We start from the raw sequence: 16,587 nt of genomic DNA, 5'->3' as shown, positions 1-16,587 counted from the left end.
TGACTCACTGGCAGCTTGTCTAGTTTTCAGACTGGACTCCTTAAGATCTAGATGAGCTTCCAGAACTGTGATACAAAGCAGCACAGTGCTACAAATAGGGGAAGTAATTCTTTGCATGCTTAACCCAAAAAGCGTTCATTCCAAGCGGGAGCTTTCATTTGTGGAAGAGCATTGTACTTGAGACTAAATACTCAGGAAACAGGGGGCTGGAACAAAGGGCTTGTGCCCAGAGAAACTGCTTCTGAGAGCATTGATGCTACTTCGGAGGCCTCTAAGTGCTTTTGTATTCACCTCCAGCAATGTGCCCTTTAACAGAAAGGGTTAGTGCCGCAGGAAGCGAATAGTCTAAAGCTGAGCTGATGCTGTACTGCCAGTGCTACGAGGCGTTATGAGAGTCTTAGGGTGCCTTAGTGACCTGCAGATCCCTAACTTCTGTGGCATTATCTGATCACCCAGCTGAACCAGAAGAACTTGACCCTGAGTAATCGGTGCCGAGTATTTGACCGGTTCCAGGATACCATATCTCAGCATGTTGTCAAAGTGGATTTCTTAAACCGAATCCATAAGAAACATCCTCCGAATCGCAGAGTTCTTCAGTCAGTGAAGAGAAAGGGTTTGAAGGTGAGTGTCAACAAGTAGGTACTGGCAGAATTCCCCACGCGCGTGCTTTAGTTTGGAAGGGAATCCGGCGTGCCCCATAGGGATCGCCTTGTCGGGGCAGGAGGAAGAAGGTGGGGTCTGAATAAACGTGTGGTGAGAGGTCTGGAAGTCGGCAGTCAGAGCAGTTTTCACTACGTGTAGGATTTAAGAAGCTCGTTTTCCAGCAACCATAACGCTCAGCTCTTAGAAGCAAGCCTGTAAATCTGACACAGGCACGAGAAGTACAACACAAACCCATTGAAGGTGGCACTAGAGGCAGAATCTGGGCTGCCTCATGTTCCCTGTTAAACCACAAAAAGCATTTTCTGCCAGAATGCCTGAAAAATGCCATATAGGTATTTTAAACGTTTCCCTTCTTACCTCGCCTTTTCTTTGCGTGACTTTTTTTTATGCTGGAGCCACCACGTTACGCTGAAGTCATGCCTGACCTAAGGGAATGAAACCTATTAATTTCAGCATAGTTGCATTAAATTAAAGTACTCGGCACTTGAAACTTCTAATGTATTGTCTGCAGGGTTCCTCTGGGTCAGAAAGCAGCAAACACAAGGCACAGTGCTGGTTAGGCACTTCATTTAACCAGTCATTCTTGAGTAATTGTTCTCATGTGTCATCTTCTTTCTCCACAATGTAGGTTCCTGATGCTATAAAGTCCCAATACCGGCTTCCGCCCCCGTTACTTGCGCCTGCAGCAATTAGAGACGGCGAGCTGATCTGTAACGGGATCCCCGAGGAACCCTTGCAGAAGCACCTTTTGAACACTGAGCACTTAGCCAGCCAGACAGAACAACAGGAGGTAAATGAAGTCAAAATGCTTGGACTCTCTAGTCGCTTCGGTACGACGGTCCTCTTCCATTTCAGTCGTGATCAGAGCAGTTGTCTAGGAAACCAGTCTCAAAATCGTGCGTCTGAAGGTGATAGCTCGTCTTGGTTCTGACACTTTTGCCCATTAAAACTTCATTTCGGCTTTGCAGCTGAAATGTAAAGCTCCTCGTTTGACACTTCAGGAAAGTGGTGAGAGAGTCGCCTGGTCTGAACGGCGGAGTTGAGGGCTTTCTGTCTAGATGTCAGTTTTATTTCCTGGCTGAGGGGAAATACTTTCCCCTTTGATTATGTAAGGCTGCTCTCTGACACGTTTGTGTGTTAACGTCACATTTCTGGGCTGCTTTTTATTGCCGATAGCCTCAGATTTTCAAATCAAGGTCAAGTGAGCGTTCAAGTCTTGCATGAAATTTCTTGCTGGATTCAGCAAGGCGAAGGCACGTTGCTTTGCCATCGGTGCTGTGGTCTGATTCCTGTTAGCTCGGGCTGGGTTCTTATATATGGCATGGGCACGTTCACCATGAAGCTTAAAAATTTAAGTTTTTTGGTCGTCTTCTACCTGGTGTAGAAGAAAAGGTGCTCTCCACCCCTGCAGGTGGCTCCCAGTAACGTGAGGTAGATCAGCATTTCTTTCCAGCGTGAAACAGAGTAAGATAGAGGGTTTTCTTTGGAAAGAAGCCCGTGTCAGTGGAAAATACGTACGTAACTAGCTGAAAAGTTTGCAGTGCTTTAAATGTGAAGTGAGGGGAGTGTCTGCTGCCTTCCCTCTCCTGTAATCTCAGCTCCTCGTTGTACTGTCCCCAGCACAGAGATAAACAGCACTTAATTTTGGACGTGCACGTGTACATCTGAGCAAAGACTTCTCCTGGTGCTAGATGAGCACCAGAACAGATGCTGAGCGCTCTGCAGCAGTCAGGCAGCTGGATTTCTGCGGGCTGTGGGGCACGATGGGGTGGCTGAGGCTTGGAGCAGCGTCTGCTTGTAGAACTAACGTGCTTTTTCTTTTTTCTGTCTTCCTCCCAGTGGCTCTGTAGTGTTGTTGCGCTCCAGTGCAGCATATTGAAACATTTATCTGCTAAGCAGATGACTTCGCTTTGGGACTCTGAGCAAACAGAGAAGGCTGATATTAAGCCTGTTATCGTGGCAGACGGCGCACTCGCCAACCCTTACCAGGCAGCTGACAAGGCACCCACACCTTCCCTCTATTCCATGTCATCCTGCACCTCAGGGATTACCACTCAGAATTCCTTGAGCTCCTCGCAACCCCAGCAGACTTTGTCACAGGAAGAGGTCAACTGCAGCTCCTGTATAGACAAATCCAAGAAGGGGGCTTCTTGCGGGACTTCCAACGGGCCCACAGCCTCTGACGTGAAGGTCAACGGGCCTCATTTCTACGGCGTTTCGTCCGAACCTGCGGCACAGTTGACTGACTCCCAGAGGCTGATGGGGTCGGGTAACACAATCCCCGTTTTGTCGCACCGGCAAACGTGGCCCAGGCCCCTCACGCCCCCAGCGACGTGTGGGCTGCTGAATCACACGATCGGAACCGTCGTCAAAACGGAGAACGTCGCGGGACCCGTTTCTTGTGCACAAAGGGGTTCTGTGCCGGTCACGAGTATGCCTACTTCCATATCGAGCTCCTGTGCCAGCCTGGACACCACCAGCACTTTGCAAAGAAAGAATGTGCAGACGCAGATCGGACCGCCGCTGACAGCAGACCTGCGATCCGTGGGCTCCCCTCTGACTGCCACCAGGGCTCTCACCCCTCCCCAGGCTGCAGGAGATGGGATCTCGGCTGTCGGGTCCACAAACAGATTCTGTTCACCAGCACCACCTTCAGGTAAGGGCCCAAGGGCTGATCCTGGCCCCCAGGGCTGAGAAGGCGTTCAGCTAACCTCGAGGCTCTAGCAGCACGCCCTTGCTTAATGGGGAATTCGGCTTTCTGTAGAGAGCAGGGGGAAGTTTAGGTCTTCTATGTCCTAGGTCCCTTCATGGGAGCCATGGGATGCAGGGAACTCCACTCTGAGAAGCAGGGTGATAGATCCAGTTGGTTCTGGAAAGCAGCAGCAGGTGTAAATCCTGCTCTCAACATCTCAACAGCTGGCTGCTCTAAAGGACTGGCTGGTTGCGAGGCAGGCCTTTCCCAGAACAGCTCCCCTGCACCTCTCATCTCTGTCCTGGTGATGGTTGCGTCCTCTGGTACAGAGGTATTAGAAATCTTCAGCTGCACAGCCTCGATGTTAGAGAAACGTGGGTTTGGGGTGTTGTGGTGTGCTCAGTGCCTGCCAGTCTGCTCACACGGGGCAGTCACGGGCTGGATGTACTGCTTCTGCCCTGGGTTACAGCCCAGAACCTCGCTGCTGAGGTGCCTGCACCCATTCATCAGCATAAAACCATCAAGTCAAAGATGTTGGGAGGAGAGGGCGGGAGTAACGGCCCATAATTCGTAAATTTTGCTGGAATAAGCTCTCACTTGAAGCCTTCTCCTCCTCACTTTGCCCCAGCAGCTCTAACCTCAAGCCGTTAGCCCCCTTGTGCAGGCTGGGTTGGAAGCAGTGGCTGGAAAGCAAGCGCCAGAGCTGTCACTTCTGCAGTCCTTGCTCAATGGCAGGCTTGGGTGGAGCAATCCAGGCAACGCAGGCACCATCTTTTATTGTTCTTTACAAAAAAAAAAATTATTACAGGCAGCTTCTGGGTTTTATCTCGTGTTTGGAAGCAGTCCCCAGAGCACTTGGTCTCCTTGCTTATTGCCAAACAAACCGAGTTACCCCAGGGCTGTTAGTTGGTGCCCTGCTTAGACGTGCGAGGCTGGGGGGCCTTTAGGAGGAGGAAAGAAAAGGGGCTGTGCTGTAGGAAGCCTCTTCCTTGTGGCTTGAAAACACTGCAAACCAACCCCTCCATCATTTTGCAGCTACTTAAGATGTTAAATTTCTCCTAGCGTGAAGTTTGGGTTCCACAAAACGCCCATTAAACCATCATTTGGATGCAGTTTCTCTTGGGAAAGGCGTAAATGTGTTCAGATGGACTACATCTAACACCACACGTGTACTGACAAACATCTTAAATGGTGCTCTGCAGAGCGGGTGCAAACTGACAAAAATACAAATGATTTGTGACCCCTTTTTTCATAAGCTTCAGGCTTACCGTAGCTCTGAGCAGACCAACTTGAGAAGAACTGGTATCGACCATGCCTTAAAGGGATTTTGCTTCCTGGCATTTGCCTCTTTGGGCTGCGCAGTCACTGCCGAGGCAGTGGGATTGTATTTGGTGGATAATAAATCCTGCCAGCGACTGTCACATTCCTACCAGGCAGCGCGCTGCACCCTGCAGCCGATAATCGTCCAGAAATCAAAAGGATGCAGCAGACGTGCTTTTTTTTCTGCATGTTCAGGCCTAGACCCAGCCACTTGGCAAAGGTTTAGCCAGCTCTTGGAGCTGCTGGGGGCTCGGTGCTCGTCTTCCCGGCCTCTGTAGCATGACATCGCTTGCAGCCTCTCATCGCTGCTCCTTCAGACGGGGGAGCAGAGCCTTAAATATTTAGGTGCAGAGCCCGAGAGCTGATCCTGCGTTCGAGGCACACGCTAATCCTTCTGCGAGGGGCCGAAAGCACTCGGCCTGTAACTCGGGCCTTTTTTCAAAGCGTGGCTCCGAGCAGAATTAATCATTCTGAGCAGCGTGGAAGCTGCGAGCAGCCCGAGGGGCTGGGTGCATGTCTGACGAACGTCACAGTGACATATCTTCTCTGCACCATCTTTCTCTGTAGATGGTAAGGTCAGTCCCAGCACCTTATCCATAGGAAGCGCTTTAACTCTGCCCTCATCACTCACTTCAAACTCCGCAGCTATGCTGGACCTCAGCAGTTCCCTGAAAGCGTTTGTGGACGGCGGTGAGTATTTAGTTCGTTCTCAGTCTTCTGCTAGCCCTGCCTGTTTGCTTCCCGAGCACCCAGGCTCTGCTTCAGGAGAAGCTCCGAGATGAAAGGGTTGCAGTCAGGTGAGGGAGGGGCTGGAAATGCCTTCCCTTAAATACCACACGCTTCCCTGCTTCCCTGCTCGGAGCGTTGCCAAGGCAGCGAGGCCAATGAAGTGTTCCTGCCTGAAGCTTTTCTGGGGAACAATCACGGTGCTGTTGCACGGGCTGCTTTCCAGGTGGGATCCGCGTGCAGAAACCTGCAGCCCTGCCGTGCCCTGGTGCTGCCTGCACCCCGCAGGGCTTCCCGACGTGCAGGAAGCCCACGGCTCCCCATCGTGCCATCGAGCGGTCACCCGGCTCGTGAGGCTTTACTGGCTCCGTTAATTTTCCGATTGATTTCTGCTTCTGTCAGTCGTCTCCTAGACTGGCATGATTTTTTTATTATTTTTTTTTATTCTCCTTTTGTTGCACTTGGCAAGAAATGCAGAGTCTTAGCAGAGCGACGTGAGGAGGAGGAGATTGTCACCCAGCACAGCAGGCTGTCGCCAGTGCCTGCTTCTGAACAAGAGCCTTTCTGGCGTGGTCACCCTCTTTTCTTGGGTGAGCCCCGACTGCTCCCCTCGGCCGGGCTGCCTCTCTGCTCTCGGGAAGGGCCCTCGTGGCTCTGCTTCTTCTGCCTGCTGTTTGACCTGCTGCTGACGTGGAGAAGAGGTCGGGCAGCCTGCTTTTGCTCCCAGAAGGCAGATCTCCGTGGGGCTTCGCGAACGGGAACACTCCGCAGCTATCAGCAGCAGATCTACCTCAAAGCTGGTTGAAAATCTTGTCTGAATTACCTTGTTTTGGTTAATTGACCCCGCTCTGACAGCGCGTGACTCAAGAAGGAGCGTGTAGCTGCCCCAGAGTGGTTACTGCTTTCCTCTGCAGCACAGAGCCAGCCTTTCTGGCTAGGAAATGAAGGACCCAACCCGCTGCCAAAAGGGGCAACGTCCACCTCTGCAGACCTGTTGCTTCTGAGCTGAAACAGCAGATTTTCAGTTTATCAGACCTCGTTGCCCTGAACTTGTGCTTGCTGCCCAAACTGCAGCTTTCTAGCCGGAGCTGACACTCTCCTCACGTGCTGCTCACGTGAGGTGTTGGTATGAAGCCTGACCGCCTGTACGTAACGTTCTTGTGTTGCAGGATTTGGCAGTCTTTGCTGGAGAAGCAAATGGCACGCTGGAAAATGGGACGGTTAAATCCAGCTCAGATGGCACCCTGTCCGCGAATCACTTGACTAATTGCTTTTTGTTTGTTAACAGAGATTGAGATAAATATGCTGGATGAGCAGCTGATCAAGTTTCTGGCCTTGCAGAGAATACATCAGCTTTTCCCTTCCAAAGCTCAGTCTCTAGCAAGCGGTGTCAGTGCCCATCAGCAGTCTCCCGTGGCAAACCACGTCGAAGGTAAGAGCAGCCCTAGAGCAGTCGGTTTGGGTTGAGCCGTAGCTCTCTGGCATTCCCCTGCCTGTTGGTTGAACATCCTCACTCCTCTTTTGGTATCTGCCTGGTGCCACCTCTCAGGCTTCTTTCCTTGCATTTCCTGCTCTGGCTCCCCACTGGCCAGAAAATCCTACAGGTCCCTCTGTAATTATTTTTTTTTTTTTTCAAATTGTAGCAATAAAAATAATCTCCATGGGCCTGAGTTCGGCATTGGCTTTGTTTATGGTCTCTTGATTTATATTATGAACATTACCAACGCCTAAATCTGCATGGGGATCGTGTCTTCCTCTTCCTCTGCATGAAGTCAGGGTTAATCTGCCCTCAAGCACTAACCGGACAGCCTTGGTGCAGGAGCAGTTGCCTGCTATGGGTTTTGGGGCTAAATACCCAAGATAAGATCTTGGGAAGCCTGCTAGTACCAGTAACCACCTTCTGAAACTCTCTGCCTGCCTGCTGTAGCATCGCAGCGTTCACTAAACACTTTGTCAATCTTTTTGAGCCCTGCTGTAGGACGCAGCACCAGGCTGTGCTTGGAGCTGCTTTCCTGTGCTGCCCTGGGAATCCTTCAGCAGCCTCCCTCCCAAAAGGCAGCTTGGTGCTGTCTTAACCCCTGGCCCTTTCCGGGCAGGATGATGCATCCAGCTGACTGTTTAGCATTGCTGATGAAATAAAAATCAGATCTAAAACCTCTAGTGAGCCCTGTTGAGTCAGCAGAGCTGGACAGCTGAAAGGACTCTGCAGGGCAGCTGCACAGAGATGGGAGGCTGCGTGTTTCTGCTGTATTAAGCACTGCACATCCAACCCCACTGTTCTTGACACAGGTGACTCTGCAAACAATCTCTTGTAATCCTCATGTTCTGTTCTTTGATACCACGCTCCTGCTGCAAAACTACCACCCAGATGTGCTATCAGAAGAGGCTCTGCCTGCGTAAGGGGCTTATCTCCAAAAGGCAGCTGCCGAAATCCTGGCAGGCCTGTGGGGTCTGGAGTGTGATCTCTGTTCCACAGAAGATGATTTTCTGCCCAGTTCACTGGGGCGTGGGAGAAGGTGTGATTTGAACTTTGCTGCCAGGAGCTCTGGAGGCTCAGTCCTGGACCCTGCTCAATCCATGTGGTTTTCCTGCAGCTTCACTGGAAGCTGAATCTCAGCTGCTCAGTTGGTGGCGTTCACCAATTATTATTTTTTTTTAAAGTGGTGCTTTTACAGCAAGAGGCAGGTCTTTGATTACCCAAACCGGGAGAGATTAAGAAAGAAGCTGGTGGCAGGAAGCTTGTGTTCTCCCCAGCACGGCTCCGTTGTGCTCACTCCACAATTGCGTGGCTTGTGTGGGTTACTGGGAAGAACAATTTTCCCTGGTGACAAAGATGTTTAATCCACACGCATTCCTAGAGGGTTGGGAAACCTTTAGGCCAAAGCTGCCTGCGTCCCTCTTAGGATCAGTGCTTTCTGGAGAGCCTGGCGTCAAGCAGCCTGTGTAGCTGATAAGATTGTTCAAGTCCTTTCTCTTTTATCTTGCAGCGCAAAGAAAGGAAGTGCAAGCCCGGGCTGTGTTCTATCCTCTGATGGGCTTGGGGGGTGCAGTCAATATGTGCTATCGAACCCTCTACATCGGGACAGGTGAGTGGCTTTTTCCCCAGCGTGACCTTTAAGATTCAGGGTGGTTCTTCCCAGCCCTCCCTGCTTGTTTGCCAAGCGGACGTTGAAGAAAACAGACCCAAACGGACCCCTTTTGCTAACAAGAAGGGTGGAAATTCCTCATCCACTTGAATCTTCCACTTTTGTAACAGCAGGATGGCTCCTAGAGGTTAACTGCCTGATGGAGAGGAGAGTTAAGGGTTGTTTGTGGGTTTTATTTCTCTGCTTAGATTCTTTTGGCGCTCCAGAAAGGCCCAGCAACACCAAAATACTCTGCAGCCTTCCTGCCTCGTGCAGCCCCAACCCTCCCTTCCCCCACTGAAACTTTGTTCGTGGCTTATCGCAGCATTATTCATGCAGGCCTGGGAGTGCGGACAAAGGCAGTTGCTCCCCTGTTGTTTTGCTAATTGAAGTTTAATTCTGTCTGTTGTTCTCTGCTGCCTGACAGGTTTTTTTTCTTTTTTTCCCTGAAATAAACCCAGTATTTTTGTCCTCCCCATTGCCAGGAGCTGATATGGATGTGTGCCTTACAAGCTATGGTCACTGTAACTACGTGTCCGGCAAACATGCCTGCATATTCTACGATGAGGTGAGTGCCTGAGTCCTTTTTTATTTTATTTTATTTTTTTTTTATTTGGCATGCATGGCAGTGAGAGCTGGAGATGCAGGCAGCAGGTTGTCTTTGTGTGGTGCTCCTTTGTGGGCTACAAAGTAAGAGCCAGAGCTGTGAATGGTTTCACTCCAGTGAAGGCTGCGTCAGCATTTTCTGTCAAACCCCTTTTCTGAAGCACAGAGCTCTGCCAGCAGGATTTCTCTGAGCTAACTGCTCGTGGACAAAGACTGACCACAAGTAAGCACTGTCACCGCTGGCATCCAGGGGAAGAAGAAAAAAAAAAAATCATGGAAATGGTTCGATACTTTTTGATGCAGCTGTGCTAATAAAAGCTAAGCTTCACTTGCCTACGTAGAACCTCGACGGGAACAAAACAGGGAGCTGCTTCATGCCTCTTATTTAACTAAAGTTTTAGTTAAGCTCTCAGTGTAAACAGAGGTCTACGGTTGCCTCTTAACTACAGGCCAGAGATTAGTTTGTTCTTGAAGTGAACAGACTGGTCTGCCAATAAAAGTGCCACCGGAGATGTCTCTTAGCATGGCAACAGTTTTTGAAGCCAGGTAGTCTTTTCTGTCCCCATTTGTCAACCAGCTGCTGTGCAGGATCCAGGATTAACCCACAAACTGCTTTAGCTGCTCCTTGGGTGCACTACAAGCTCCAGAGCACGCGTGGTAATGGGATCCAGATCCTAAATCTGAGCCGAAGCATCTCCTCACAGCGGTCAATCCGAAGGAATCACTGAACTTGTTCTGTACTCTGGAGAGCTTCCCGTGGTTGTGGTTGCTCTAAAAAGAGGCAGAACTCCCCTGCTTAGCTCTGTCTATAGTTTCTGGCCTGGAGGTTTGCAGTCGAGCAGGTTACTTGAAAACTTGCTCCCCTGTGCATGGCAAGTTTTTGTAACTCGATTGAAGTTCCATAGCCCTGGCAGGACAAGCTCTTGCTGTCAGATGATTCCTCTGAGCTAACCTGGAATCTCTTCTACGCTGTCGACATCCTCTGCAGAGTTCAGTTGAGTGTTAGGCTGCTGGTGTCATGCTCTATGTCACGGTAATGTCTCCTGGCATTTCGGCCTTCATGGAAGGTCTGTAAATCCAAGCCACCCTACCCCATGTCTGCTGCTGCACACTGGTACCCCTCTGTTCATCTTGTGCCTGCTTCCCAAAGGCACAGGACTAAGCCACATGGCACAAACTTAGCCTGTTAAAACAGCGTGCTTGCTGTGCACGGATCAGCTGGAACCCATTTCCAAAAGATCTGTCGGTTCAAGTGCAGCAGGTAAAACCCACTCCTCTTCAAAGCTGCCTGGCCTTATTTGCCTGCTGGGAAGCATCCTGGGCAGCAGCTGGTTGGGAAGCCAGCTGTGCTGTGAGCCATGTACCAGCTTGGGGGTGCTGCTCTCTGAAGTCAGAACTCAATTTAAGCGCTCTGATTTTACCATCAACAGCTGTAGGGAGGGAGGGGTTCGTGTTTCAGTCCTCCCGATGGGCAGAAGCCTTTCTGACCTGGTGTCTTTATTCCTCCTCCTCCCTCGTTTCAGAATACGAAACATTACGAGCTGTTGAACTACAGTGAGCATGGGACGACCGTGGACAACGTCCTCTATTCGTGTGACTTCTCGGAGAAGATGGCACCCACTCCTCCCAGCAGTATTGTTGCCAAAGTGCAGAGCGTGATAAGTGAGTGTGGAGACGGGGCCGGCCCCACGTGGGGGAGCTGCTGGAGGGGGACAGGAGCGGGTGCACGTCACTCCTCCTCGGGGCTGCTGCACCTCTCGGGGGTCTCTCCTTTTCTCTGCAGCCCTGGGGTCAGCCTCTTGCTGCTGAAATGCCTCACGGCTGCAGGGTTTTGCTCCTGAGGCACCCCAGCAGCAGCCCCCATTGATGAAAACAACCCCCTGGCTCCGTCCAGCCTGTACCTGACGTCGCTTTTCCTTTTTCCAGAGCGCCATAAAAGCAGGAAGCAGGAAGAGGAGCCGCATGAAGAAGCCACTGTGATGAATTCGCAGGCACAAGGGCAGCATCGGAAACCCTGCAACTGCAAAGCCAGCAGCTCCAGCTTGATAGGGGGCAGCGGGGCCGGCTGGGAGGGCACGGCCCTGCTCCACCACGGCAGTTACATCAAGCTGGGCTGCCTGCAGTTTGTGTTCAGCATTACCGAATTTGCGACCAAACAGCCCAAGGGGGACACTGCCTTAGTACAAGACATGGACTTGGAGGAGAAGCTTTCTCTGAAACCCCACCAGGTGCCCGTGCTGCGGTCCAACTCTGTTCCCTAGGAATTGTAGGAAGAGAGCTTTGGAGCAAGGGGAACGCCCTCAGACTCTTGCAATGCAAAAATGTACAAACCGAGGTGGGATTTTCTATGTCAGCCCAGAGACTGTTCACACGCCGTTTGCATGAAATGAAGAACGTTTAACTTTTTTTAATTTTTCTTTTTTGCTCAAGTTTTAGGGGCATTTGCACATATATTTGTACTATACATTTCATTTTAAAAGGAAAAACTGCAGCGAGAGCAGGACGCGTCAGAGCGAGGGGCGACCGCTGTCTGACTCGAGGACTCTCTCTGACAGATAGTTCCCATGCAGTTGTAAAATAATCAGAAACTTGTTCTATTTTGTGCCAGTGACAATAGTTTTATATTAAAAGAGAAATACAGTTTTCATACAGCAAATCTATACAATATCATTGTTTTATTTAATGTAAAGAAGCGCTCTTCTTCCCACAGTTATTTTTTTTCCCATCCCTCCCTGCTATGGTTGCACTACAAGTAGCTACTGTGTATTATGGGCAGTGAGAAATGAGTTCTTTTCCTGGTGTCCATCCTCTTTTTTTTTTTTTTTATTTCGAATAAGGAAAAGTGTTGGGATTCTGTGTAAATACATCAGTGATGGCATTTTCAATGTTTTAAAGCTGTGTACAGTGCTACATGTGGTATGACGTTCCTCAAATTGTCTTATTGTAGCAGCTCGTTTGTCGTAACCTGTCTGTCTCTTTTGTTTATAAGCCACCCCCCCCCCCGCCCCCTCCCGCAGAACAGCTAGCTCCACTGTACATAGTAATTGTAACGTTTTAGACTTTACAGAAACTTTCCTGTATTCTGTATATAAAAACAAATACTTCACATCCCGTTCTCTGCCTGTCTGTCTTCACTCTGTGCCCACCACCTGGGGAGACGGGGGGCGGAGGGGGGGGAACCTCATTTTCCCCATTCCAGGCCTGGAGGAGGGAGGGCTGCACACCTCCAGCCTTATTTTTTTTTTACCGTTTTACCCTCTTTTCCACCCATCCTGCTGCAACCACCCAATGCTCCCCAGCAGCTCGCCTTGCTCCGGGGGCCAAATTCCAGCTGCGGGTGCGAGCAGCGCAGCACCCCCCCGTGCCCTCCTCTTCCTCCTCCTCCTCCTCCTCCTCCCGCCGGGGCTGCCGGGAGGCCGGGGCCGGGTCGGGCGGCTCCGGGGCTGCTCCTGCAGGCGGCGCAGAGCCGGGAACGGAAAAACCGGGGCCGGGCATGGGGTGGGCGCTGCTGGGCGCGGGGCTGCTGCTGGCGCTCGGCGTCCTCCTGCGCCACCGCCTGCGCGCCCCCGTTCAACCCCGCTCCCGGCCCGATCTGCGGGGCCGCACGGCCATCGTCACGGGTGAGCGGCACGGTACGGACCGGGAACGGCCCGGTACGGCCCCCCCCCGGGGGTTTATAACCTCCCCCCCCATCCTTTCCCGTGCTTTATAGGGGGGAGCGGTGGCATCGGCGAGGCCACGGCGCGGGGCCTGGCGCGCTGCGGGGCGCGCGTGGTGCTGGCTGCGCGCTGTGCGCGGCGCGGGGAGGCGGCGGCGCGCCGCATCCGCACGGTGAGAGCGCCCCCCCCCCGCCCGCACACACACCCCGAAACCCCATAAAGCCCACCCCCACAGGGGGACGTCCCCGGGCATCCCAATAAGTAACCCCCCCGGGCACCCCGCTGCACCCCCGTGGATGGCCCTTGGGCACCATCGCCACCCCCAGTGTACCCCGCCACCTCCAAAATCCCCCCCCGGCACCCCTAGGACACCCCCATGGGACATCCCTGGGCACCCCTAGGACATTCCTTGGGCACCCTGACAGCACATCCCCAGTGTACCCCCCCCAAACACCCCCAGTACCCCTCCCCATACACCCCCAGTAACCCCCAAGTACTCCCAGTACCCCAACATACACCCCCAGTACCCCCTAAGTACTCCCAGTGTCCCCCCATAGGCCCCAGTACCCCCACAAGTACTCCCAGTACCCCCCCATACACCCCCAGTATCCCCCATACACCCCAGTACCCCCTATACACCCTCAGTACCCCCCATACACCTCCAGTATCCCCCCATACACCTCCAGTATCCCCCCAAGCACCCCCAGTACCCCTCCATACACCCCCAGTATCCCCCCAAGCACCCCCAGTACCCCCCATACACCCCAGTACCCCTCCCAAACACCCCCATAGGACACCCCAAAGCACCCCCAGCACCCCTCCCACTGCACCCACAGGAGACGGGGAACCCGGAGGTGCTCTTCATGCCCCTGGACCTGGCCAGCCTGCGCTCGGTGCGCGCCTTCGCCAGCGCCTTCCTGTGCCAGGAGCCCCACCTGCACCTCCTGGTCAACAACGCCGGTGAGCCCCCGGGCTGCACGGGGACCCCCCCCACCCCCCTCAAACCATCCCCAAATTTCCCCAACCTCCAGCACCGCCCCCACCGCCCGCTGCCCCTCCGCAGGGGTGAGCGCCGGGGGGACGACGGAGGACGGCTTCAGCCTCACCTTCCAGGTCAACCACCTGGGCCACTTCTTGCTCACCCAGCTGCTCCTGGAGCGGCTGCAGCGCAGCGCTCCCAGCCGCGTGGTCATCGTCGCCTCCTCCGCGCACTGCGCCGGCCGCCTGAACCCCGCTGCGCTGGGCCGCCCGCCCCCCGGCCCCTTGCCCACCTTCCAGGGCTACTGCGACAGCAAGCTGGCCAACGTGCTGCACGCCCGCGAGCTGGCCACGCGCCTGCAGGGCACCCAGGTGACCGCCTACGCCGTGCACCCAGGTAGGGCCCCGCCGGGCGCAGCGTCCTTCATGCGGTGCCTGCGTTGCACCTGTGCAGAGCGCGGGGTTTTGGTTTGTGCACGGTGCAGGCTGTGCTCAGAGAAGTTTTTTGCACAGAGAATTCCTTTGCGTGGAGCATCCCTTTGCACGTTGCGTCCTTTGCATGATGCCTTTTTTGCACAGCGCATCCTTTCCACGGATCATCCTGGGTGCAGTGCATGCTTTGCATGGTGTGTCCTTTTGCACGGTGCATCCCTTTGCTTGGGCCGTCCTTTTGCATGGAGCAGCCCTCTGCACAGCTCAGCTTTTGCACAGGGTCCCTTTGCATGGAGCATCCCTTTGCACGTTGCACCCTTTGCATGATGTGTTTGTTGCACGGTGCACCCTTCGCATGGAACATCCCTTCAGTGCATGCTTTGCATGGCACATCCCCTTGCATGGTGTGTCCTTTTGCAAAGTGCCTGCCTTTGCGTGGACCATCCTTTTGCATAGAGCATCCAACAAAGCTCACCTTTTGCACAGGGTCCCTTTGCACAGTGCATTCCATGCACGTTGCACCCTTTGCATGATGCCTTTTTTGCACAGCACATCCTTTGCATGGAACATCCTTGGTGCAGTGCACGCTTTGCACGGCCCATCCCCTCGCATGGTGTGTCCTTTTGCATGGAGCATCCCTCTGCACAGCTCACCTTTTGCACAGTGCATCCCTTTGCACGACGCATCCCTTTGCACGGTGCACTCCCTGCACAGCGCATCCTTTTTGCACAGAGCACCGTGCACTGCAGAGCAGCTTTGCAAAGCCGGGCCAGGCTCAGGCACAGGCAGCACCCTGACCAAACAGCACCCTGTGGGCGGGGGTCCCTTCCCCAACGGGCCTCGGCTGCGACACCACCCCTTCCCCTCGCCCCAGGCTTCGTCAACACGGAGCTGTTCCGCCACCTCCCGCTCTGGCTGAAGCCTCTCTTCGTGCCCTTGGCCTGGCTCTTCTTCCGCGACGCCGCCGAGGGCGCCGAGACCTCGCTGTTCTGCGCCACGCAGGAGGGCCTCGAGCGCTTCAGCGGCCGCTACTTCGCCGACTGCCGCCTGCAGGAGCCGTGGCCCCACGCCCGCGACGACGCCGTGGCCCGGGAGCTGTGGGAGGCCAGCGAGAGGCTGGTGGGGCTGGCGCCGTGACCCCCCCCAGCCCGCTGTCCCCCTCCCCGTGTCCCCCGTGCAATAAAACCGAGCGTCCTGCAACGGCGTCGCCTGCCAGCGGGGTTGGGACGCGGCGAGGTGGTGGATGTGGAGGAGGTGCCCTTGTTTTGGGGAGGCGGTGGCCGTGTGTGCAGTGCAGGCTGCTTTCCTGCTCCGGCACCGCGGGTTGCAGTGCCCTGAGCTGCCCTGCAGCAGCTGCCGAGCAGCGTGCACGCCTCGCAAGGCAGCACAGCTTCTGTGCACACACACACGGGTCACCCCGCCTTGCACTTGCAGCAAAGCAGCACGTGTAGCCTTGCAGAGTGGGCATGTGCTGCAATACAGCACGCTCTGCCTTGCACGTACAGGCACAGACAGCCACGTGCTGCACCTCACACAGTGCGTGCCCTGCTTTGCTTGCACATGCACATTCTGCAGTGCATGCACCAGCTTGCTGCAGTGTGCATGCCCTGCCGTGCACACCCTGCAATAAAACATGCCCTGCTGTGTACACACCTGCAAATACTGAAGTGTGCACGCCCTGCAATAAAGCCTGCCCTGCCGTGCACACTGAGCATTGCACACCCAGCCTTGCACACCATAACGCCTGCCTTGCACAACCCACCTTGCACACCATGCAATAATGCCTGCCTTGCACACCCTGTCTTGCACACCCGGCCCTGCATACCCTACAGTGACACCTGTCGTGCACACCCCACAATAACACCTGCCCTGCCATGCACACACATACTGCAGCTTGCACACCCAGCCTTGAACACACAGCCTTGCACACCCAGCCCTGCAGACCATGCAGTAACGCCTGCCTTACACACCCACCTTGCACACCCTGCCTTGCACACCCAGCTTTGCACACGCAGTCTTGCACACGCAGCCGTGCACACCCACTTTGCACACCCCACATAACACCTGCCTTCCACACCCAGCCTTGCACACCCAGTCCTGCACACCACGCAATAACGCCTGCCTTACACACCCACCTTGCACACCGTGCCTTGCACACGCAGTCTTGCACACGCAGCCGTGCACACCCACCTTGCACACCCTACATAACACCTGCCTTGCACACCCAGCCTTGCACACCCAGTCTTGCACACCATGCAATGCCTTTCTTGCACACCCACCTTGCACACCCTGCCTTGCACACCCCACATAACACCTGCCTTGCACACCCTGCCTTGCACACCCAGCTTTGCACACCCTGCCTCGCACACCCCAGATAACGCCTGCC

The 16,587-nt window shown here is 54.1% G+C and overlaps 2 protein-coding genes across 3 annotated transcripts in view; both read left to right on the top strand.

Moving 5' to 3' along the window:
- The window catches only part of PHF12 (PHD finger protein 12), a 31,178-nt gene extending 18,947 nt beyond the window's left edge, over window positions 1-12,231 (top strand). Inside the window, exons 7-15 of one of the 2 annotated variants that reach the window (XM_084299491.1) lie at window positions 457-621; window positions 1,292-1,453; window positions 2,503-3,319; window positions 5,243-5,365; window positions 6,690-6,833; window positions 8,389-8,487; window positions 9,012-9,094; window positions 10,656-10,794; window positions 11,059-12,231. In XM_084299491.1, coding sequence (XP_084155617.1) covers window positions 457-621; window positions 1,292-1,453; window positions 2,503-3,319; window positions 5,243-5,365; window positions 6,690-6,833; window positions 8,389-8,487; window positions 9,012-9,094; window positions 10,656-10,794; window positions 11,059-11,393 — 2,067 coding nt within the window. In that variant the 3' untranslated portion in view covers window positions 11,394-12,231. The remainder of the gene's footprint in view (window positions 1-456; window positions 622-1,291; window positions 1,454-2,502; window positions 3,320-5,242; window positions 5,366-6,689; window positions 6,834-8,388; window positions 8,488-9,011; window positions 9,095-10,655; window positions 10,795-11,058) is intronic. The other variant, XM_084299492.1, reaches the window with a different exon arrangement.
- Window positions 12,232-12,625: 394 nt separating this feature from the next.
- Window positions 12,626-15,338, top strand: DHRS13 (dehydrogenase/reductase 13; the record flags this gene model as incomplete). Its single annotated transcript, XM_084299946.1, has 5 exons — window positions 12,626-12,752; window positions 12,845-12,963; window positions 13,628-13,751; window positions 13,855-14,166; window positions 15,076-15,338. 5 exons carry the CDS (start codon window positions 12,626-12,628, stop codon window positions 15,336-15,338), a joined length of 945 nt encoding a protein of 314 aa, XP_084156072.1.
- Window positions 15,339-16,587: the final 1,249 nt, after the last annotated feature.

The sequence above is a fragment of the Netta rufina genome (genome assembly GCF_964035555.1).
Source record: "Netta rufina genome assembly, chromosome: 21".
NCBI classification, from domain to species: domain Eukaryota; kingdom Metazoa; phylum Chordata; class Aves; order Anseriformes; family Anatidae; genus Netta; species Netta rufina.
This window is presented reverse-complemented; position numbering and strand designations above follow the sequence as displayed.